This window comes from Cyprinus carpio, chromosome A9, assembly GCF_018340385.1.
Source record: "Cyprinus carpio isolate SPL01 chromosome A9, ASM1834038v1, whole genome shotgun sequence".
NCBI lineage: Eukaryota > Metazoa > Chordata > Actinopteri > Cypriniformes > Cyprinidae > Cyprinus > Cyprinus carpio.
In genome coordinates, this window is record NC_056580.1 from 12,979,191 (window position 1) to 13,002,333 (window position 23,143).

Consider the following 23,143-nt stretch of genomic DNA (forward strand, 5'->3'; position numbering starts at 1 on the left):
CACAGGTTTAATTTGATAAAATATACTAATCAATCAAAAGTACCATAAAAATAATAAAAACTGTCATTTTCAGAGGTGGAAAGAGTACAAAAATATTCTACTCAAGTAAAAGTACCATTACATTAATGAAATTTTACTTAAGTACAAGTAAAGTAACCAGTCTAAAAATCTCCTCAAGTAAAAGTAAAAAGTAGCTCATTTAAAATTTACTCAGAGTAAAAATTACTTAGTTACATTTTAACAGTGGGAGGGAGCCAAAATGGGACCTAGGGTGTCAAACTCAGTTCCTGGAGGGCCACAGTCCTGCACAGTTTAGATATAACCCTAATTAAACACATCTGATCCAGCTAATCTAATCATTTAGGCTTATTTGAAAACTGCATGATATGTGTGCTGGAGCAGGGGTTAGAACTAAACTCTGCAGGGCTACAGCCCTCCAGGAACTGAGTTTGACACCCCTGGGATAGGCCTATTAATCTCAAAATAGTTGTTTTTAATTAAAGGAATCAGTTATTTAGAATAATAAGACATTTGGGCTGTTACCAGGCAAATCAGTATCAACAAACTCATATTTTCAGTGCAGAGGAAATGCAGAAGCTTCATGGAAGTGGCATTTAGATGTATTTACACACTGTTTAGTGCAGGACAAGAATGCATTTAACCTGCAGTTAACAAATGTATGAATAATGTTTTGATATACAAGACATAAAAAGTTGAAATACTCATTTGAAATTATAAGAAATTTATTATAAAAAAAAAAAATCTGGCCAGTATGTGTCATTGCGATTGTGAGTGAGTCATTGCGATTGCAAGTCACTGTTAATAAGCGAGTCATTGCGATTGAACCGAATCATTTAAACGGTTGATTCATTCAGGCAAAACACTGTCATGTTGCTCAGAGACGTTGCAATACTTTGCTTTGGTGGGCTGTGTTTGGAATTATTTTTTGTTGTAGAAATAGAGCAAAAACAGGCAATATGGTGTCCTAAAATGCAAGTATCTTAATTAACTTGTTTACTGACCTGTTGTAATATAGTGTAATCATGATGATTTTGGAGGAAAAGACGGCATTCTTTGTGTGATTTTTGATTTACTATATGAAATGATATAAATATGTAAATTTTCTGGCCCTATATATCTTCAATTTTGGGATCATTCAAAATGCATTTTAGCAGACTGAATCACAGTGAAAGAACGCACTATAAATGCGCGCGCAAACATCATTAAAACAATTATGATATTATCGCAGACGATATATATCGCATACCGCACCACTGTCTTTTGGCTACTTTGTGCAAAACCTCTTGCTAAAATGTCAAAGCTTCATTTTAACCCACCAATGCAACGATGCAGTTATTAGCTTACCTCTACATGCTTGCGAAGGGTTGATGTCTTGTCGAGATTTTTATAAGCTGCTAGTTTGGTCTCCCTAGGCAAGCACAGCTTACACTGCATAATAGAGCATAAATATGGCCGAAACACTTACATTCTTCCTTCGAATACAACTTCAGAATATGACGAGGTTTCGTTTTCAGCGGGGTCTGCACCACTAAACTGCCTGTTTTGTCCGTCTGCATCTTTCTTGTGATTTTAGCACCAGTTTGCCCTCCTGCCCATTATTTACTGACGTAGTTTCCAGGGAGCTAATTTTTTTTTTTTTTTTTTTTACTCAGTAATTAATGTGTTTTAAAATGTAGCGAAGTACAATACTTTAAAACAAAATATACTTAAGTAAAAGTAAAATTACAGATTTTAAAAATTACTTTAAAAAGTAGAAGTACACTGTTTGTTGTATAGGTACTGTTTCTATTACATTTAAATATTCAAATTAATATCGAACTCAAACATTTTTGAATATGATTGCATGGGTGTTTGAATCAAGAATGCACTCTTTAAAGGTTAATAATGCAGCTCTACAAGGTTATTATAGTTTTTCATTTTTATTTTAATATCGTTTTCATATTTGCTATAGAATTCAGTTTGATTTTTATTAGTTTCATTTATTTTGTTAATTTTTTTTCTTTTTTTTTTTTTTGAACACATTCCTGCTTAATTATTAAATAGTTTAGTTTCTGTTTTAGTTTTAGTAATTAAAGTTTAGCAGAATTAAAAGATCACTTCCAGAGCACAGACCAAAGAAAGACATTTTAATCTTAATATCGTGTAGGTCCCCCTCATGCTGCCAAATCCGTTCTGATGCATCAAGGCATGGACTCCACAAGACTTCTGAATATCTCTTGTGGTATCTGACCCCAAGACATTCCCATTATCTCCTTTAAGTCCTGCAAGTTACAAGGTAGGGCTTCAATGGATTGGATTTGTTGCAGCACATCCCATAGATCAAGTCAAGTATGTGACACCCCTGCCATTAATGCTCAGTTGGATTAAGATATGTGGGATTTGGAGGCCAAGGCAACATGGTGAACTATTTGTCATGTTCCTCAAATCATTCCTGAACAATTTTGCAGTGTAGCAGGGTGCATTATCCTGGTGAAAGAAGCCACTGCCATCAGGAAACACCATTCCCATGAAGGGGTGTACCTTGTTTGCAACAATCATAAGGTAGGTGGTATGTGTCAAAGTAACATCCACATGAATGCAATGAACACTTGATACTAACTGTGGAACACATTACACTATTTATATTTACAGACACATACACTTATTTATCTAACACACATACTTAGTGTACACTTAAATTTTTTTTTTTTTTGCACATAATATACCTGTACATACATAACTGCTCATTGTAATATATCTGCCATACAATTGTCAATTTGTATATTGTCATTCCTTACCTACTTATTTGTATTTTTTGTATTTTTTTATTCTTTTATTGTGTGTTTATTGTTCTGTCGCTGTCATTCTGTTGCACTGCGGAGCTTCTGTCACGAAAACAAATCTTGTTTTTATGTCTTTTATAAAAAAGAAATAATTCAAATCTCATCAATCAAACCATGGTCAAAGTAACATCCACATGAATGCCAGTGTGATGCGGTTTGACACAGTTATTCTCAGGAAGGAAGAAGACAGGGGTCGGCTTGTGGCTGGTACGCTCGTTTTTATTTCTTCAAATAAATAAATAAACAATCCTGCGCATCAAGCGCCAACAGTGTGCCCGTTGCACAACAATATCCAAATAACTCAGACTTCTGGTCGTTGTCACTCCCCAGCACCAACACGAGGTCCCAGCCCGTCTCTCTCTCTCTCTGCCGTGCTCCGGTTTATATCCGGTTTCTCCACGCCAATTACTGAAATCAAACACAGGTGTTCGTTATTTGCACTTGACCCACTTACGCCTCGCTCTGCTCCCTCTCTCTCTCTCCCGTTACAGACTCGGCCAAACCACGCCCCCCTCGCCACAGCCTACCTCCCAAGGTTTCCCAGCAGATCATTGTCCAGAGCATAACACTGCCTCCGTTGGCCTACCTTCGTCCCACATACATCCTGCTGCCCTTTCTTCCCCAGGTAAACAACACACACATGCCTAATGTAAAAGAAAACGTGATTCATAAGACCAGGCAACCTTCTTCCATTGCTCCATGCTAGTTGTCATGTTCATGTGTCCGTTGTAGGTGCCTTTGGCAGTGGACAGGGTTCATCTGGGCACTCTGACCATCTGCTGCTATGCAGTCCCATTGGCAACTAACTCTGATGCACTGTGTGATACCTTTCTATCATGGCCGGCCAGCATTAAGTTTTTCAGGAGTTTGAGCTACAGTAGCTCTTTTGTGTGGTCAGACCTGATGGGCTAGTCTTCACTCTTTACATGCATTACTTATCCTTGGATGCCCATGACCCCGGATGCCAGTTTACCTGTTGCCCTTTCTTTCACCACGTTTCGTAGGTACTAATTAATGCATAATTGGCAGGTATTTTGCAGGTGCTCTGACCTAGTCGTCTAGCCACCACTATTTGGCCCTTTTTACTAAGATCTTCAGTCAGAACTTTTTGCTTGCCCATTTTTCCTGCTTCCAACACGTGAAATTCAAGAACTGACTTTACACTTTCTGCCTAAAATATGCCACCCTTTGACAGGTGCCATTGTATAATCAATGTTATTCACTTTACCTGTCAGTAGTTTTAATGTTGTGTCTGATCAGTATATAGAGGTGTCTTCTTTCTGATTTCCCTTTCCAAGTGAAACACGACTACAAAAGGCAATCTACAATTTCTTGTTTGACTGATTGATATTGTGTGTTATAACAATGGTCCAGAATGATTTGAAAACTGTGGGGCACTTTTGTGTTTGTAAAAAGAAAAGGTTATGTAATATGTGATTAGATGTTACATTCCATTTATGTGGGAATTGTTATGACTGTGCAGTCCGATTCTAGGAATCAGTATTCATGTGCCTTGTATGGTATTGTATGAGCAAATATTCCATTCTCAGCATCTATGGTCATTTTCCTTTTTTTTCCCCCACAAAAACTGTTGCACCATTTATTTTATTTTATTTTGTTTTGTTTTGTTTTGTTGTTTATTTATTTATTTTGTTCACTCCCATCTATAATTGTGGCAACACAATCAGAAATCATAAGTTGTATACGTCTGTTACTTTTACAAAATTTTAGAGCTAAATTTGACACTGTACTGTAGATGTCATTTTTTTAGATACACTTGACAATCTTGTTGACATTTGTGTTTTAGATCCTATTTGACAGATCACCACCACTTTCTTAAAATTAGCTTTTTGACAACACATGGAAAGTGTGGTTTTCCACAGATCATTCTTTGGCCTTTTGGTTCCCAAAACATTCTACTTCAGTTACTTCAGGAAACATGGTATTAGCTTTACCTGTTGAGGTATACACACAGCTCTGTATTCCAGACCACATGGAATTTCAGTTCCACCATTATGATGTGCTCTGGTCTAAAAGAACTAGGTTTCATTGTTTATTTGTAACTTGTCCTTTGAAAGGCAAATTTTAACATTACCACAGGATGTATTGCAAACTTAATACAGTAAATGCTCATTGTTTTACATTTCTTAATTTGTTTTGAAACTGTTTATCTCATGAGAAGTTGGTTCACATTAATGATTTTAAAGACACAATTATTTAGTGTTTTGGAGAAAGAGTTTTATTAATAGAAACACTAGAAAACTAGTACCAGGAGTCCATGATACGCCTCATGCTCATGAATCTCATTCCACCCATATTGCTGAAGCTCCTGTACTCTCCAGGCCTGAAGTACCACATCCTGCCTCTGTAGTGGGCTGCTCATACATGAGCCAGTGGCCGTCCATCACATGGCAGGACTGGCAGTGAGGCATTCGGTAACGGTCCATGCAGTTGTCACAGTCATCCATCATCTCATACATCTGACCCATGAAGTTCTCCTTCTCGTAGATCCTCATTCTGTAGGATCCCCTGTACTGTAATGGAAGAAAAGTTATTTTAGTTTATCAGCAAAATAAAAACAAAAATAAATAAATAAAAAGAAAAAGTTGAAGATAAACCTATTTATTTTTATGTTAAATAAGCTGAATTTGAGCTCACCATAGGAATCATACGGCAAGACCTGATGCAGTTGCTCATTCCAAACATAGACATGTAATCAGCATATTCTCCCCTCCTAAAGAAATACTGATTTCCCATGTAGTTGGGATGATCGTACATCATCCAGCATCCACTCTCCACTCTGCAAGAGTGACAGCGGCTCATGTAGGAGGAGAAGTCACCACAGTCGCCCATACACTCATAAGAGCGACCCTGGAAGTTCCTGTCCTCAAAGAAAGTGACCTGAAAATCAAATTTAATATTTTAGTGACTTAAAGTGAGAGATACCAAATCAGATATTTTGAAGTTAAACTTTGTGGAAATGGGTGCTGGAATGAGGTTTACCTTCATGGTTGTTCTGGCTGATTCTCAGTAGTTCCACAAGGTAAAAGCTGAAGCTGATTCTGCTTGTTGGCTGACTGCTGTCACCTGTGCTTTTATACTAGACCAAGACTAAAGACTACAGGGCCTCTATTGTTACTCAATTCCTGACTGTGCAAGTTGGAACAGAGGCCATTCTAGCTAAAGCTTGGTATGTTGATCTTAGTACTCAAATTTATTAGAACAATACAAGTATATTGGTAAAAAATAATGAGAATTGGATAAATCAGAAATGCTGATAATACTTTACAATAATGCTATATTTGTTAACATTAGGTCATGCTTTAGATATCATGAAATAACATTGAACAATATTTTATCAATGGTAACTGTAAAATGCTCCCACCATTGTTAATGGATCATTTAAACATGAACATTATATAATGTAAATGTAAACTGTTATTGAAATACTGATGATTGTGAATTCCAACGACTGTGTCACATTCTGTCTGCTGAGATACCTTCATCTGATTGATTTTTGATAACAGCATAAGTTCAGACAGGACCACTTGGCAAGTTACTTGAGTTTATTGAACACAATTTATCTTTGGCGGTATGGTTCCTTATGGGGGTTCTTGGTCCCAAATTAATTGAACATACAAGAGCTTAAAAATTAAGCCCCCGGAACCATCAGCTTGGAAATACATGACAATTAAGACACTTAATGATGTCTTTAAAAGCGAACAGTGGTAATCGTGTAGATGTGGCAGTGGGACGTCTATCCTGTAGCTTGGTGATGAGGATGAGTGTCTCTCAGCAGTGAGGTCCATGCCAACTGGGACTTGAAAGCCTTAGTGATTTGAAACAAAGAAGACGACAACCAGAAGGTGCACGGTAATATGCTCATGCTTATAATTGGGAGGGAGGGAGGGTTGCGAGCCGTTTGAGCATGCTTACCGAGCAGTGGTGCCACGTATACAGTATATGTCCCGTGTCTAATAGGAGAATGGTAGTGATTGGAGCGATTTGACAGCTGACAGCATCAGCTGGTCGCAGCCTATGCCTCCGTGGCCTGACTGAACTAACGCTGAACTCAATATGTATCCTTTGCTTCCTATATATCAAACTAACTTGACCATGCAGTTCCTAGCTTTGAGTAAGAGAGTAAACTTGTGTCTGAATGTTGAGGTTGGTGGTCAGTTTTTGCATAAATGTTTGTGACCAATTTTGTTGTGATAAACGTTTGATGTTAATTCTAGCAAGAAATTAGTATTGTAGAACTTCAATATTCACTTATTTATCACCAAAGTGCTCTTTATTTTGTTGCATAAAAGCTGTTATGCTGCCTTAGAATCCTGTCTGAAATCAACCTGTCAAGTCATAATATAATAAGGCAGCTTGGCAACAAGGCAGCTGCTTAAGCTTTTGGAAACAGCCTACTTTTGTATTTTTATCATGTGGTTGTTGTTTTAGATTGAGAACTTTTGGTTATATGGATTTGGTTTGTTTTTGGTTTTATGAGCATGCCTTAAGGAATCATTCTTTGTGATTTTGAACCTGTATCCTTAGCTCTGTCATTGATTTTGGGATCGAGTAAGAGACCAAACCTAGTGAGTAGCCAGACTGTAACGCTAAATGACACATACCTGGTACCAGTTTTTGGGATTGGTGGTGAAAACAGAAATTCTTAAAGATGCCATTTATGTTCCCCTCATTACAGATATGTAAATCAGTCTTTATCAAGCTAATAAAACATTATAAAATATTATTATAAAAGTTATTTCAAAATTCTGAATACTTTTTTTTTTTTTTGTAAACTAGAAAGAAATGGAGATTGGTTGGAAGTTGTATTTTCAAACTTTGAAGTGTTGCTAATACAACTCATTGTGTGCTTCCTAGGCATTAACATTAAGAGAACATATAGACATACTGTGTTCCCTTTTATTTATTCCTTAAAATGTATTTACTTGGTCTTAAAATAGTTTTTAAAAATTCTTAATTTTACCTTCATAAAACCTGCAGAAACCCTGATATACAGAGTTACAGACTGAAAAATGTAAGAATTTTTACAATAGAGAGTCTAAATGAACACCTTAGTTTAGTCTCACCTAAGTTTAAAGAGAGGAAAATTTATATTTAGCCCCATTGTTCAGTCTTATTTGTTCTGTTTTGTTTTAATTTTGTTTAGTGTAAACACTAGCAGGTTTAATGACTCTCTACACTGAAGCTGAAAGCTAATTAGCAAGATTAATTACTTTGAGAATGACTGGATGTATGTGGAAGGAAGCAACTTTCATTTAGCCTCTCTCAAACCTTTTTTGGCTGCATTTTGTATGGAGGCCAAATGTGGTATCCTTTAACGTTTCCATTCTCATTGGTCATTTTAGTAATGAGAACACTCTTAATGTTGTCGGCCACAGTGATTGCAACTCATCTGGGCTACCATGTATGAAAAAAAGCACATTATTGGGTAAACTGAGTAAAACAAAATATTTACATTTATCAGCTGTTATTTTAATTTCAAATACGTTTTTAATGAGGCACTGCATTTCGTGCCTCTAATAAACAACTAGTGCCCACATGGCATTAACCTTTGATAATTGGCTTAGTAATGTGGTTCATAACTAATTCCTGATGCTGCTCTGCAACAACTCTCTCCACACATGATAGAGATAGTCTGTCATTGTATTCTTATGAAAAATAATAATACAAATATAATGGCACTAATCATTTTAGAATTGGATTAGCTCAAGGTATCTGTTGGACTGTCACCAGTGTGTGACTTGTTGATGTGATAGGTAATGTGAAAGCTTGCAGTTCAAGCCCTTATCCAGGTTCAAGTTCTAAGTTCTAATTTAAATTTAGAAAATTGAATGTAGCATGTTCTAACACAAATTTCATGGCTAACAAATGACTTTGTTCTAAAAAAGTTACACAGAGTGAACCAAAGTTATGAAAGATTTTAGTATATTTGCAAAGATGGCAGTGTGCCTGTTACAGAGGCATATTTAAAACTGGTTGGAGTCTGTTTTTATGCTTCAGCATACAGTATGAACTTTAATTTAAGAAAATAGGTTGACTCTTCTACTCTCCAGTGTCTTCTACTAGGTGCACTTTTTTAGTGGATTAGAGGGGTAGCATCGACTCTTTATTTTTCACTGATTTGTTTTTTGTTTGTTTGTTTGTTTGTTTGTTTGTTTGTTTGTTTTGTGGGCTATCATAGTTGCAGTGGCATTAATTATTTACAGAACACAATGTTGAGTTCTGTAGAGAAATTATTTTATTAAAACCTTTGGTAACTTTATAGGCAGTTTCAATTTGCATGCTGTTTAATGTTTGATGATCACGTTATTTTACAAAAATGCATCTGCTTATATACACTATCCTTGTTTCTGCTTCTTCGCCTGTGTTTTGATCAGGAGATTCTGTACTCTTTCACTAGATGTGTAATAGCGCCCCCTACTATGTAACTGTGAAAACACAAAGTCAGAAAATGCTGTCAATGGAGTGAAGATGTTGTCTTATAAATGACAGAAAATTCTGTCAATGACGGGGAAAAGACTAAATAACAATTATTATGAAAAAGTAACCATAAAAAGTGTATTAGCCTTCAGGACATAAATTATTTTATTTTATGTATGTTTTTGTAGAATACTCATTTTCACAACACAATGTTTTCTTTTTTAGAGAAAATATTTTATTGAAACTCTAGAATTCTAGTACCAGGAGTCCATGATACGCCTCATGCTCATGAATCTCATGCCACCCATATTGCTGAAGCTCCTGTACTCTCCAGGCCTGAAGTACCACATCCTGCCTCTGTAGTGGGGCTGCTCATACATGAGCCAGTGGCCATCCATCACATGGCAGGACTGGCAGTGAGGCATGCGGTAACGGTCCATGCAGTTGTCACAGTCATCCATCATCTCATACATCTGACCCATGAAGTTCTCCTTCTCGTAGATCCTCATTCTGTAGGAGCCCCTGTACTGTAGTGGAAGATAAGTCCTTTTAGTTTAACTTTATCAGCTAAAACATTTTTAAAGATAAATCTATTTATGTTTATATGTAATAATAATAAAAAAAAAGCTTAGATTGAACTCACCATAGGGATCATACGGCAAGACCTGATGCAGTTGCTCATTCCAAACATAGACATGTAATCAGCATATTCTCCCCTCCTAAAGAAATACTGATTTCCCATGTAGTTGGGATGATCGTACATCATCCAGCATCCACTCTCCACTCTGCAAGAGTGACAGCGGCTCATGTATGAGTGCATGTCAGCACAATCACCCACGCACTCATAAGAGCGACCCTGGAAGTTCCTGTCCTCAAAGAAAGTGACCTGAAAATTCAAAGTTAATATTTTGATGATGTAAAGTGAAATAAACCAAACAAATATTTTGAAGTTAAACTTTGTGGAAATGGGTCAGGAATAAGGTTTACCTTCATGGTTGCGCTGGCTGATCTTCGGTATTTCCACAAAGGAGAAGCTGAAGCTGATTCTGCTTGTTGGCTGACTGCTGTCACCTGTGCTTTTATACTAGACCAAGACTAAAGACTACAGGGCCTCTATTGTTAGACAATTCCTGACTGTGCAGGTTGGCATAAAGGCCATTATAGCTGAACCTTGTTATGTAGTTCTTAGCACTCACATTTATTAGGACCCTAACACTTCGGAAGTTTAAACGTTTCTAGTACTCTGTATTAGGGATGTAAATTCAAGTACAAATAACCAAAGGTATTATTTCTCACAGCTAGGTATTTCTCACTGTGTTATGTTCAGAGATACAAATTTAGCTAAGCTAGACCTTTAGTTCACTGACTTCATATGTAGTTTTATAAAATACAGTACTTCTACTGTAATCAATATTGCAAACAATACATAATTAATGCATTTGCCATTGTGGGGAAGCTTGCCACATAGTTTGTTCTGCAAATGTATATTTACAGTATTTGGTAAAGACATATACAGTGTCCCTTTGTTAAGTTCTGATGTTACTGAACAATTCAGCAACTGTTGTCTGCCATTTCTTTTGCTTTTAGCTATTGCTCTCTTTTAATGAAAGTCCAATGAGTATCCATGCGTTTGGATAATTTGTATGAAATTGTGTATAGCCTAAAGAATTAGCTTAAACACAAGCAAATGTTCTTATTGGTTCTTATCAATAACACAGAATACAAGCAGTATTTGTTGTTGTTGTTTGTTTGTTTGTTTTTATTTTTCCCTTCTCCAAATTGTAAATAAATTTTGAGAATTACATGCTGTGCATTAAATTGTGTTAAAGCCAGCTTAACATATTTCACATAAACAAGATCACTTACATTTGTACAAATTTAAATTACTGTTAGTAACCTAACATCATTTCATTTATGTACGGATTTGGGTCATTGTAAGTATAGCTAAAAAGTTCACAATGCCATAGTGACTGTGATGGCAAGAAACCTTCTAGGAAAAGTTCTGTTCACTGTTCATTTATCAGTTGTAATTGCTATCACATGAGGGTTTTCTCTTTTAAAGGGCACCTATTACGCAAAATCCATTTTTGCGTGTTTGGACATAAATGTGTGTTGGCAGTGTGTGAACACAACTATCCTAGAATTATAAAAATCCTCCCACTCCCTATTTTTTAATCCCCATTAAACCAAACCAGTCTAATTAGGCATGCCATTTTGATTCTCTTAGCACTGTGACATCACAATGTTTAGGCCCTGCCCACGGTCGCTGACTGACAGTCCTGCATTACCGTAGTTTCCGGTTGTATGCTGTCCTCCATTTTTGTTGCACTCGAGCAGATGTAACGGTAACAATAGGCTTGTTCGAGATGAACTACACTAGCCTGCCACCAGCCGGCGAGATCTTCCAGTTGTAAGCAGAAGAGAAGTAAAGAGATGACTGTCAGGTTGAACACTTTGTGCTTTCCGTAGTATATAAAACCAACGTCATTCATGGCAGACCACACAATTTCTGCCTTAATTATAGCCGAAGTGGATGCAATTGAAATTCCCATGTTTTTGCATGAAAATCTTCATGGACAGCAAAGGTGTTATTTAAATATTAAGTTTCAGTATTCAACACATCGTCCTTGTCATTGCAGATTCTGAGCAATGGTCAAGGCTTTTGCAGCCTATTTTGAGCAACTGCAATGCCTGACTTAAGAGTCTTCATTTTCTCCCAAAATCTGAACCACAGAGGATGCAGTGGATTACTTTTATTTTTGAAGGTAATGCACCTCAAAATGTACCAAAATTTTTATGTCTGTGCAAATCATTTCACTACAAACTGCTTTGTGAATGAGGGCAATACAAGGCAGGCTTTGCTAAAAAGTTGTTAATCAAGGATTGATCTGTACCAACTGTTCATAATCCAGCTTCACCTCCAGAAGAAGTAAGTGTCACACTGTACACTTACTTACGATCATCATGATGTACAATCATCCTAACTACATGGGAAATCAGTTGATGTGCCTGTCAGCCAGTTCCACAACAAATGCGGCTAAAGCTATTGTTGTCTTAGAGACCAAATGTCTGTCATCTTTTAACCTTGTTTATATACTGTATAACCACACATTTGTAAAGAACAGTGTAAAAGGTGATTGTCTTGAAAAACTGTGTATGTTATCTGTAAAGACAAGACATTAAAAACACTAAATGCAGCATACATTCTCTGGTTCTGAACACATCCTCTTATATTTGCCATATGAGCACTGGTACGAGAAGTAATATTTGAATATGATGCGACGATATCCCTCACATAATGTCATGTTGTTATAGTGCTTAGCTAATGTTTCAACCGTATTTTGTGTGCGTGTGTCTTTTTGTTAAAGCTGTATGTATGTGTCTGTGTGGTGCTCATCCATCGTTGCAAATGGGCTGTGAACACTCTAATTGTACATAAATGTATCAAATATCCATTCAGAGATGTCTCTTTTGTTAAAGCTGTATGTGTCATGGTTCAAACTGTGTGGTGCTGAACATCTCATCGTTGCTACCGGCAAATGGCGCTGTGAATTGTCTTACTCTAGGGATTGTACATAAATGTATCAAAGATCATCCATTCAGAGATGTCCTGTCCTTTACTCATCAATTGGCGTTTACGGATACCAAAGGAATGCATTTCTAAGCTCTGTCCAGAGTCTCTCTGGTGTGTTCCACTCCCTCTGCTTCCTCACTACTCATCTGAACACTCTCAGTCAATACCAAACCAGCAGAAGGAGCCCTCACCTGAGTACTGACTGTGTTCCACTCCCTCTGCTTCCTCACTACTCATTTCCTGTTTGGTGGCTTTATAGCCAGAGATTGTGCACACACCCTTTGCGAAATATTGCCAGTTAACGTGCCTTACCAAGCGTTTCTCTAGTTATCTTGCTTGCCTGTACTATGTATAATTCTGCCAGTTTATTGACTACTGATTACCTGGATTATCCCCTCTGTTTTGACTGCCTGATCGGCTCTATATATTTGTGTTTGGACCTTCTGCCTGCCTGCTCACCCTTGTCTTTTGGATTAACCCTGTGTATGTTGACGGATTGGACTGTTACTCTGGTTTTGACCCTTTGCCCGTCCTCACGTTTCTGTCTGCTGAAACTTCCCTAAATAAACTTCTGCTAATGGATTCAAAATCAACCTCAGCATCCTCCTTACAGGCTGTCGATTCATTAAATTATAAGCTGTTTCCTCTAAAATGCTGTTTATTCAGCATAGTGAAGACTCTCCTCTATTAACATCCATTAAAAAAACGGCCTCTGGTCTCCTTTCCCATGTACTGGCAAAGCGGAAGTGTTAGCATTAGCCGGTATGCTTTATTGTCTAAAGGTTGTAGGCTTGCCTTCTAGTGGTTTTGGATATATGCTACACCCTCTTCTGAAGATGGGGCAGGCATGTGCAGCTCATTTGCATTTAAAGTGATACACACCAAAAAAAGCTATTTTTTTATAGGCACGCCCCAAAAATGACATTTTCAGCATATTATAATAAATGATTTGTGAGGTATTTTGAGCTGAAACAGACACATTCTGGGGACACCCAAGACCAATATTACATCTTGTAAAAAGGGGGCATAATAGGTACCCTTTAATCTAACTGTGAGAAGCATTTTTATTTGCAGTTTTTAATCATGTTACAGCAGCTAAACATGTTATGCAGCGTCACAAATAATTCCAGCCCACATAAGAATATTTGAAGACCTACACAGAGTCATGAAACTCTGTTTTTATTAGTCTGTACAGGCTATCAATATTTTGATAGCCTACAGGTCAGTGGTTTTGTACTACATAATAGGACTGGTAATATAGAATCATATTAAAAGATTGTGTGTGTCTGTTTCTGTTTCTGTGTCTGTTTGGTTTAACTACATTTACATGATGAGAACTAAACGTCCTCATTAGCTCAGTGTAAAACCATTATGCCTATGGAATGTTCTCATAATGATAGGCATACTAACTCAGATGTATTCAGGTCTTTAAAGAAAAGGATCCCTGATAGCCCTTTTCTCGTAAATTACATGTTCAATCATTGTCATGAACCTGAAACTCCTGAAGTGTGAAGTACGTCATACTGCCTTTTTGAGGCCTTTAGTTGTTTAACTCTTTACCCAACAGCATTTAAAAAAAAAAAAAAAAAAAAAGGTGCCAGCCACCAACAGCATTTATGATCATTTTCACAAAACGTTCATGGCCACCAGAATATTTTGATCTATGAATATATAAATATATTTCAAAAGAAAGAACAGAGTCTCTGCTTATAAGCAAAACTTTAAAACTTTATAAGTTTCATTCTAGCTTCTTTTATTTCTTTTTTCAACACTTCAATGTAAAAAAAAATTTTTAATAAAAAGATGATAAAATCACGTTTTCTGCTTATATATGCTATTATATGCTATCACTTGCTTCTGCTTGTTCACCTGTGTTTTGAACAGGAGATTCAGTATTTTTCAGAAGATGTGTAATAACGCTCCCTACAATGTAACTGTGAAAACACAGAAAGTCGGAAAATTCCATCAATGGAGGGAAAGTGTTGTCTTATAAACAGAGTTGGGTATAATTGTACTTTAATGGTTACTGTAATCTAATTACTTTTTTCTGGTAATGCAGTAATGTAACACATTACATATTAAATTTGTGTAATTTGATTACAGTTACTAAAGGCAGTATAATTATGTAACTTATGTTACAAATGTAGTGTTAAGAAAAAAAAATTTATGTCAGGGTATGTCAAAACTTCTCCAGGCCTCCAAAACCCCTTAGACCCCAGAGGGTTAAAATCACGTTTTGCACGGCAGCGTCAGTTAACCCCCTGGGGTTGATGAAGGCACCGACGCGATCACTTGCATTTTTCCTGATAACAGCAAAAAGAACTTAAAATGTTCCACCATTTTTGATCGTACATATAAGTGTAATACATAATTTGAATCTCTAAAGGGTCTACTCTTATTTGTGTACACTCACATTATTAACAAAAGATTGTGTTTTTGTAAAATAAAGAAAATAAACAGGGTGCTCTTTCAGCTGTCTTAGGCTACGTTCACACTGCAGGGCTTAATGCTCAATTCCGATTTTTTGAAAAAAATCGATTTTTTTGCAAGGCCGTTCACGTTTTCAATTAAATGCGACCTTTTGTGATCTCCTGTGTGAACGTGAAATGACCCAGAAGTGACCCGCATGAGCAGAAGAGTACTCAACGGCCAACGACGTCACTCGTTGTTTGCGGAAGTAGCTAACGTTTTAAACATGGATGTCAACAACAGTGTAGGCAACAGCGGAGCTCTTTTTGCAATATTAAAGTTATTTTCCCAACGGAGCCAGCACAATTACAATCTTCTCGTTTTAAAAAGAAAATTAAAAAGAAGGAGGAGATGGCGTTTTGTGGAGCAGTGTTAGCAACGTCGGTACAGAGAAACGTGTGGGTGCGGAGTCGCAGCCAGGAGTGGTAGGATACTGATGTGAGTGGCTTCTATCTTCTCGTTCCCGCCTACTTCAACGCAGAATTATGACGTTTGTAGCGTATCAATGACGTACGGGTCGGATACATGTGGCCTGGCCGTTCAGACGGAGGTCGCATTTCAAAAGATCGGATACGTATCGGATTCAGGACCACATACCCAAGTGGCCTGGGTCACATTTGAAAAGATCGGATCTGTGTCGTTCAGACTGTCATGAAAAGATCAGATACAGGTCGCATAGAGGCAAAAAAATCGGAATTGGGTCATTTCAGCCTGCAGTGTGAACATAGCCTTAGTCTCTGCAAACTTCTTTCTGAAACGCATCAGTAAAATGAACCCAAACTCAGTGAATACTTCACACACAGATATGAGAAACATATCTAAGGAAAGCTTTAAGTGTCTAATTTTAAATGAAGTAAGTCTTATCTAAAACAAATATTCTGTGATAAAGTAATCCATATGAAACCAATGTGAGATCCAGTCTTTCCTGTCTGAGATCATTATCTGTAATGTGATCATGCCCACGCACAGCGCATGCTATTCATAAGGTAATCATCCACGTGAGCAGTGATGGGCAGTAGCGTCGCTACAAGTAGTGACGCTAGTAGTTTAACTACATTTCTTAGTAGCGTGGTGGTAGCGTCGCTGCTTTCTTAATCAAATAGCTTTTCAGTAGCTAAGCTCTTTTTCTGATCAAGTAGCGTCAACAAAAGCTGACGTTACATTATCCAAAGCATTTCTGAAACTCATGCTCAAATCGGAAATATAACTGCTAAGGATCACTGATCCTGGACCTCATTATTCCCCCAAACTCAAACATCAATAATCCTAACGTCATTGGCTCCTCAAACTGTCAGTCAAACCTCATTATTCCTCCCGCCTCTCTCGTGAATGAAGTGCGGCGCGCAGTTTCGAGGATCTTTGTTTGCAGTATGAAGGTAAATAAAATAACTGTTGATTGAATAAGTACAGCGTTCAATAAGTACAGCGTTCTCTTTACTCAAGAAACACTATATTTATAAAGGCTAATGTTTTTTGTATTTGAGGAGCGGAGAAGAGTGTCTTAGCATTTGTTGTGAAGTCACAGTCAGATAGCTTGCGAGAAGCGCTGAATCTTTTATAATATGATACTTTGGCCAAATAACAGAAAAAAAATGAGCGCCCACATAGCGACAGAAAACTGTACAACCTGCAAGTTCATGATGCCCGTGTGACTGCCTTCGAATGTGGCGTTAATGACGGGGGGAGAACATTCGAAACATTCAAAAACTTAGTACTTAAACTTGATTTTGGTGAAACGTTAATAATATAATGAATGACACATGCAACGATGCAAATAAACGTAGCCTAAGTTATTTGTAGGCCTATACATCTGTATGGTAACACTATACAGTACAGTAAGATTTCATTAATGTTAGCTAATGTAACTAACATGAACGTACAATGAACAATACATTTATTACAGTATTTATTCATCTTTGTTAATGAAAATACAGTCGTTCATTTGTAGTTCATGTTAGTTCAAAGTGCATTAATTAATGACAACAAACACAGCTTGATTTTAATAATGCATTAGTAAATGTTGAAAGTATTGTTCATTCATAGTTCGTGTTACCTACACTAGTTAACTAATGTTAACTAATGAACCTTATTGTGAAGGGTTACCATTTACATTTAGTCATTTAGCAGACACTTTTATCCAAAGCAACTTACAAATAAGCACAATGGAAGAAATCAAAATCAACAAAAGAGCAATGATATACAAGTGCTATAAAAAGTATCAGTTAGCTTAACGCAGTACATGTAGCAAGGTTTTTTTTTTTTTTTTTTTTTTTTTTATTAATTTAGAGGCCTTTTTTTGCTTTTGTTAATTGTATAATAAATAAAAAGAAAACAAATATAGAATACAAAAAGATTAGAGAAGCAAGTGTTATTTATTTTATTTTTTTTAAGAAAACAAGCAGTTAGTAAATAAATAGTTTATTAGAGTGCAAGTCTTTTATTTCTTGATTCTTGAAGATGGTTAAGACTGATTTTTGTTGCCAAATTGATTTGGAATAGCTGTTGAATAAACAATAACTAACTGAACTATTATGGCTGTCTATCTGCTTGACTGACAGTTGTATTGATCACTGAGAGAGCATTGACTTGGTATGATGTTGGTTCAATATAAAAATGATTTATTTTTTTTAAATAGCTTAGATGTAGTAAACTACTTTTGCCGTGTTGTTGTAGCTTAGCTTGCTACATTTCACAGGGCTGTAGCTTTAGTGTAGTGAAGCTTCATTTAATGAAGAGTAACTGTTAGCTTAGCTTACTACATTTTCCAAGTAGCTTGCCCAACACTGCACGTGAGACATGTGAGCCTGTAAACGCCCACATCACCTTTGTAAACTAAAAAGCAAGATTCATTTTTAGCATTCAAAAATGCACTGTATGTTCATCAATACTGTTTTCAAATGTTATCAGAACCATTTCAATTTATTGAGTTTTTTTCTGTCTTTAATGCTCACACAGTTAAACACAGTTAAGCCAGCATACACATATACCATAAATTCAGCAAGCAATGTTGTATATAAAACATTTTTCATTGTTAGGCAGGTTTATACTAAGAATGTTAAGTTTTAGAAATGGATTAAATCTTTGAGTCAAGTTGCTGTTTTCATACCTTTGTAATATTTTTCAGTCAATATTAAATTACTTAAAGAACTACAATTTTCACTTGGAGAAGTTTTTTTTTTTTTCAGGTTTAATATTTTTTCAAAGTAACTTGAAAGTAAAGTAATTAGTATTACATGCAATAATCAGTAATTTAATCAAATTACAATTTTCAAGCAGTAATCAATAATTTGTCATCAATTACTTTTTTTGAGTAACTTACCCAACACTGCTTATAAATAACAGAAAATTCTGTCAGTGGCAGGGAAAGAGTTAATAATTGTTATGAAAAGTGTTTTATTATTTTAATTTTTTTTTTTGTTTTTTCTTTTTCTTTTTGTGGAATACTGATTTTCACAACAAAATGTTTGCTTTTGTAGAGAAAGTATTATTTGTTGGTGTTGTTTGTTTCTTTGTTTTTATTCTTCCCTTCTCCAAATTTGAAATACATTTTGAGATTTGCATGCTGTGCATTGTGAAAAAGTGTTTTATTATGAATTTTGTTTGTGTTTTTGTGGAATATTCATTTTCACAAAACAATGTTTGTTTTTGTAGAGAAATTATTTTATTGAAACACTAGAATTCTAGTACCAGGAGTCCATGATACGCCTCATGCTCATGAATCTCATGCCTCCCATATTGCTGAAGCTCCTGTACTCTCCAGGCCTGAAGTACCACATCCTGCCTCTGTAGTGGGGCTGCTCATACATGAGCCAGTGGCCATCCATCACATGGCAGGACTGGCAGTGAGGCATGCGGTAACGGTCCATGATACTGTCACAGTCATCGGTCATCTCGTACATCTGGCCCATGAAGTTCTCCTTCTCGTAGATCCTCATTCTGTATGATCCCTTGTACTGTAGTGGAAGAGATGTCCATTAATTTCATTTTTTGTTGCCCCAACTTGAGTTCAAATGTAGACATAAATCCATGACCAGGTTAGAAATAATTTTAAACAAACACCATGTTTTTGAATAATCTAAAAATTAACTGTAAATTGAACATTCCTTCAAGACAGTTGTCCCAAGTGTATTGAATTAATCAAAACTCATCTAAATGCTTAAAACTCACCATAGGGATCATACGGCAGGACCTGATGCATTCACTCATTCCAAACATAGACATGTAATCAGAATAGTCTCCCCTCCTAAAGAAATACTGATTTCCCATGTAGTTGGGACGATCGTACATCATGAAGCAGCCACTCTCCACTCTGCAAGAGTGACAGCGGCTCATGTAGGAGGAGAAGTCACCACAGTCGCTCATACACTCATAAGAGCGACCCTGGAAGTTCCTGTCCTCGTAGAAGATGACCTGAAAAGTCAAAGTTATTATTTTAATGTTTTAAAGTTATATCTATGAAATTAAAGTCAAGTGAATTAAATGTAATGTAAAATTTGTTGTTGGATTGAAACTACCTTTCCCATCATGGTTGCGCTGGCTGATTCTCAGTAGTTCCACAAATGAGAAGCTGAAGCTGATTCTGCTTGTTGGCTGACTGCTGTCACCTGTGCTTTTATACTAGCCTAAGGCTATAGACTACACCCTGTCTATTGTTAGCCCATTCCTGACTGTGCAAGTTCAAATAGAAACCATTATAACTAAAGCTTATTATGTAGATGTTAAAACTTATTTTTCATGATTCCAGCATTTCTTATTTTATTATAAAATGAAAGAATTGAAACACACCTACTAAGCTAATATTTCCTTCTTATATGCCAAAATATAGTATAGTTTAGTATAATATAGTAGAATAATATTTCACGTAGTCAAATATTTTTTGCTGAATTGGATCTATATTTTTGCAGTCAGTTGAGTCAATCCCTTCCTTTCTTTTTGTAGCACAATATTAGATATTTTTAAAGTGAGCACACTCAGTCATTAAATGATTTTGTTAAAGTCTTAAATGTTTTGTACCACATTTAAAAAGTGTTTACTGCAACTCCCCTCACAAACAAAACTGAACATTTTTAGATTGTTTTACACAGCAGAGAATTAGCTGTTACACTGAAAAAGAAAACTGGTGTAAAAACAATTTTCACTCAAACTGCAAGTAAATTTTACAAAAGCATTACAAAGAAACAGCAAGTAACGTTGAATTAAAATTTTTAAGTAGAAAAAAATTCAATAGTATTTGCTTGTAAAACAATAGTCTTTATTTCATTTACAAATTACAGTGTAGTGTCTTGTTTAGCCTTTTTTGAATTGCCAATATGAAATGATTTGAAATAATTTTGAGTAGATGATGGCTTGTCTCAAAGAGAGAAAAAATAAAAACGTAGTTTACTCCTATTGAGACAAATCAACTAAATAAAATATATATATATATTATTATTATTATTATTTCTATTTTGGATCTGTCAAGCTAAGAATAGAAAGTGTTTTTGTTTTTTTTCTTCTAAAAACTTTAATCTGACAAGATTGTGGTTGGAATATGTTTGACATCATGTAAAGAGAAATTTCAACAAAATAGGTCAAAATATAATCGTTTTATTTGGAGACCACACACTTAATTGGTTTTCACGTGTGAAATTTGGAAGTTTTGTTGAAGATTCATAGCAGTTGGAATATGAAATCTATGGAATACGTCATGATTTTTATTAAAGTATTTTATATTTTAAGAGGTTGATAGCCCCATTTCCCATTCATTTTCGTGGTATGGAAAAAAGCAACCAGGAGACTCACAAAAACTCCTTTTGTATACCACAGAAGAAAGAAAAAGGCAAGATTTGGAAAAACTTGAGTAAATAATGGCAGACTTATGTATTTAATGTGTATATGTTGCACAATTTGCTCACATAACTCATATATTTGAACTGTGATTTGATAGCAAGGAGAGAGTAAAGAGAGCATAAGCAGTGAGTGCAGGTCCTACCGGTTATTGACATTGATTAAATGTATGTTGTATTGCATAAATCAGGAATGCATTCATCAGTTTGTGCACTGACATAGGCAAACATTTACTTTTTAAAAATAAAGTAATGGCTTGCAAGCTGGATAAAAATATCCTGTATCGAATTAAAGTTGTGTTGATTGATTTGTCTAATTCGGAGCAAAAGCCCTCTCATACTATCTTACGGTTAACTGGTTAACTCAGATAAATTATTACAATGTTGACGTGGACAGTACTGTGAAAATTCAGTACAGTTGTGTTCATTGTTTAAAAAAAAACTCTGAATCAAACAGTATTTTGTTCTCTTTATAATGAGGGGTTATTGGGATTTTTTTTTTTTTTTTTTGAATGACAGATGTTTCTGTGTGTCTGATTAGAAAATTAGAAATCTGGTATTATGTGAAAATCAGGCAAATAAACAATTAAGCCAACTGACCACATTAATAAATACATTTTTTGGTATGCTTCATAAATAAAATTATTCATAAATAAAATGTATCAGCTCTCCGCTGAGGTTTAAATGCCCTTTATCAAGGTTGCAATACTCTGGTGATTTTTGAAAGATTTTTAAAAGACATTCATAGTCATTGGCTGTGGATTTAATGTTGCACAGCTGATATAGTGATTTTAAAACTAGCTGATATTTTAATGTTTGAGATTATTTAAAGAATTTAACTATAAAATGTTGTTGGCTATTATCTTAAACAGGTCTAATAGATGAGTGTGTTTAGCTCTGGTGTATTTTTGGTTTCATTAATCAGGCAAATATAGTTGGTATTAATTAATTCAAAACACAATGTTCAGTTACAAATTATTTTATTGAAACACTAGAATTCTAGTACCAGGAGTCCATGATACGCCTCATGCTCATGAATCTCATGCCACCCATATTGCTGAAGCTCCTGTACTCTCCAGGCCTGAAGTACCACATCCTGCCTCTGTAGTGGGGCTGCTCATACATGAGCCAGTGGCCATCCATCACATGGCAGGACTGGCAGTGAGGCATGCGGTAACGGTCCATGCAGTTGTCACAGTCATCCATCATCTCATACATCTGACCCATGAAGTTCTCCTTCTCGTAGATCCTCATTCTGTAGGATCCCCTGTACTGTAGTGAAAGAAAAGTCCTTTTAGTTTATCAGCTAAAAAAAAAAGTTAAAGAAAAATCTATTTATATGTTATCTTATAAGTTGAAATTGAGCTCACCATAGGGATCATACGGCAGGACCTGATGCAGTTGTTCATTCCAAACATAGACATGTAATCAGCATATTCTCCCCTCTTAAAGAAATACTGATTTCCCATGTAGTTGGGATGATCGTACATCATCCAGCATCCACTCTCCACTCTGCAAGAGTGACAGCGGCTCATGTAGGAGGAGAAATCACCACAGTCGCCCATACACTCATAAGAGCGACCCTGGAAGTTCCTGTCCTCGTAGAAGATGACCTGAAAAGTCAGAGTTATTATTTTAATGTTTTATTTTCAAATCTATGAAATTAAAGTCATGTGAATTAAATTGAATGTAAAATTGTTTTTGGAATTAAGTTTACCTTGCCCGTCATGGTTGCGCTGGCTGATTCTCAGTAGTTCCACAAAGGAGAAGCTGAAGCTGATTCTGCTTGTTGGCTGACTGCTGTCACCTGTGCTTTTATACTAGACCAAGACTAAAGACTACAGGGCCTCTATTGTTACTCAATTCCTGACTGTGCAAGTTGGCATGGAGACCATCATAGGACCAACATACATGCTTTTGTAATTATCCTTTCAATTGTTCTTCAGAATACCTTTAACCCTACCTTTGTGGGTATAATGTACTACCATTTT

The 23,143-nt window shown here is 36.0% G+C and overlaps 3 protein-coding genes and 1 pseudogene across 3 annotated transcripts; all 4 read right to left on the minus strand.

Annotated features, from left to right (window-relative positions):
- Positions 1-5,059: 5,059 nt before the first annotated feature.
- On the minus strand, positions 5,060-5,933 carry LOC109049526 (annotated as a pseudogene).
- Positions 5,934-9,496: 3,563 nt separating this feature from the next.
- LOC109049527 (gamma-crystallin M2-like) lies at positions 9,497-10,360 on the minus strand. Its single transcript, XM_019067207.2, has 3 exons — positions 10,272-10,360; positions 9,928-10,170; positions 9,497-9,811 (listed from the first exon to the last, which is right to left on the minus strand). The coding sequence occupies exons 1-3, from the start codon at positions 10,275-10,277 to the stop codon at positions 9,539-9,541; spliced, it is 522 nt and encodes a 173-aa protein (XP_018922752.1). The 5' UTR covers positions 10,278-10,360; the 3' UTR covers positions 9,497-9,538.
- An 8,605-nt stretch (positions 10,361-18,965) lies between these two features.
- Positions 18,966-19,921, minus strand: LOC109061072 (gamma-crystallin M2-like). The gene is made up of 3 exons (XM_019078212.2): positions 19,842-19,921; positions 19,495-19,737; positions 18,966-19,280 (listed from the first exon to the last, which is right to left on the minus strand). Exons 1-3 carry the CDS (start codon positions 19,851-19,853, stop codon positions 19,008-19,010), a joined length of 528 nt encoding a protein of 175 aa, XP_018933757.1. The 5' UTR covers positions 19,854-19,921; the 3' UTR covers positions 18,966-19,007.
- A 2,194-nt stretch (positions 19,922-22,115) lies between these two features.
- Positions 22,116-22,970, minus strand: LOC109061074 (gamma-crystallin M2-like). Its single transcript, XM_042763567.1, has 3 exons — positions 22,870-22,970; positions 22,523-22,765; positions 22,116-22,424 (listed from the first exon to the last, which is right to left on the minus strand). The coding sequence occupies exons 1-3, from the start codon at positions 22,879-22,881 to the stop codon at positions 22,152-22,154; spliced, it is 528 nt and encodes a 175-aa protein (XP_042619501.1). The 5' UTR covers positions 22,882-22,970; the 3' UTR covers positions 22,116-22,151.
- Positions 22,971-23,143: the final 173 nt, after the last annotated feature.

Excerpts from the sequence above, each read along its gene's own strand:
- LOC109049527 (XM_019067207.2), bottom strand. Across the intron at positions 9,812-9,927 it reads CTTGCCGTATGATCCCTATG|TACAGGGGCTCCTACAGAAT; the intron begins GTGAGTTCAATC and ends CTTCCACTACAG.
- LOC109061072 (XM_019078212.2), bottom strand. Across the intron at positions 19,281-19,494 it reads CCTGCCGTATGATCCCTATG|TACAAGGGATCATACAGAAT; the intron begins GTGAGTTTTAAG and ends CTTCCACTACAG.
- LOC109061074 (XM_042763567.1), bottom strand. Across the intron at positions 22,425-22,522 it reads CCTGCCGTATGATCCCTATG|TACAGGGGATCCTACAGAAT; the intron begins GTGAGCTCAATT and ends CTTTCACTACAG.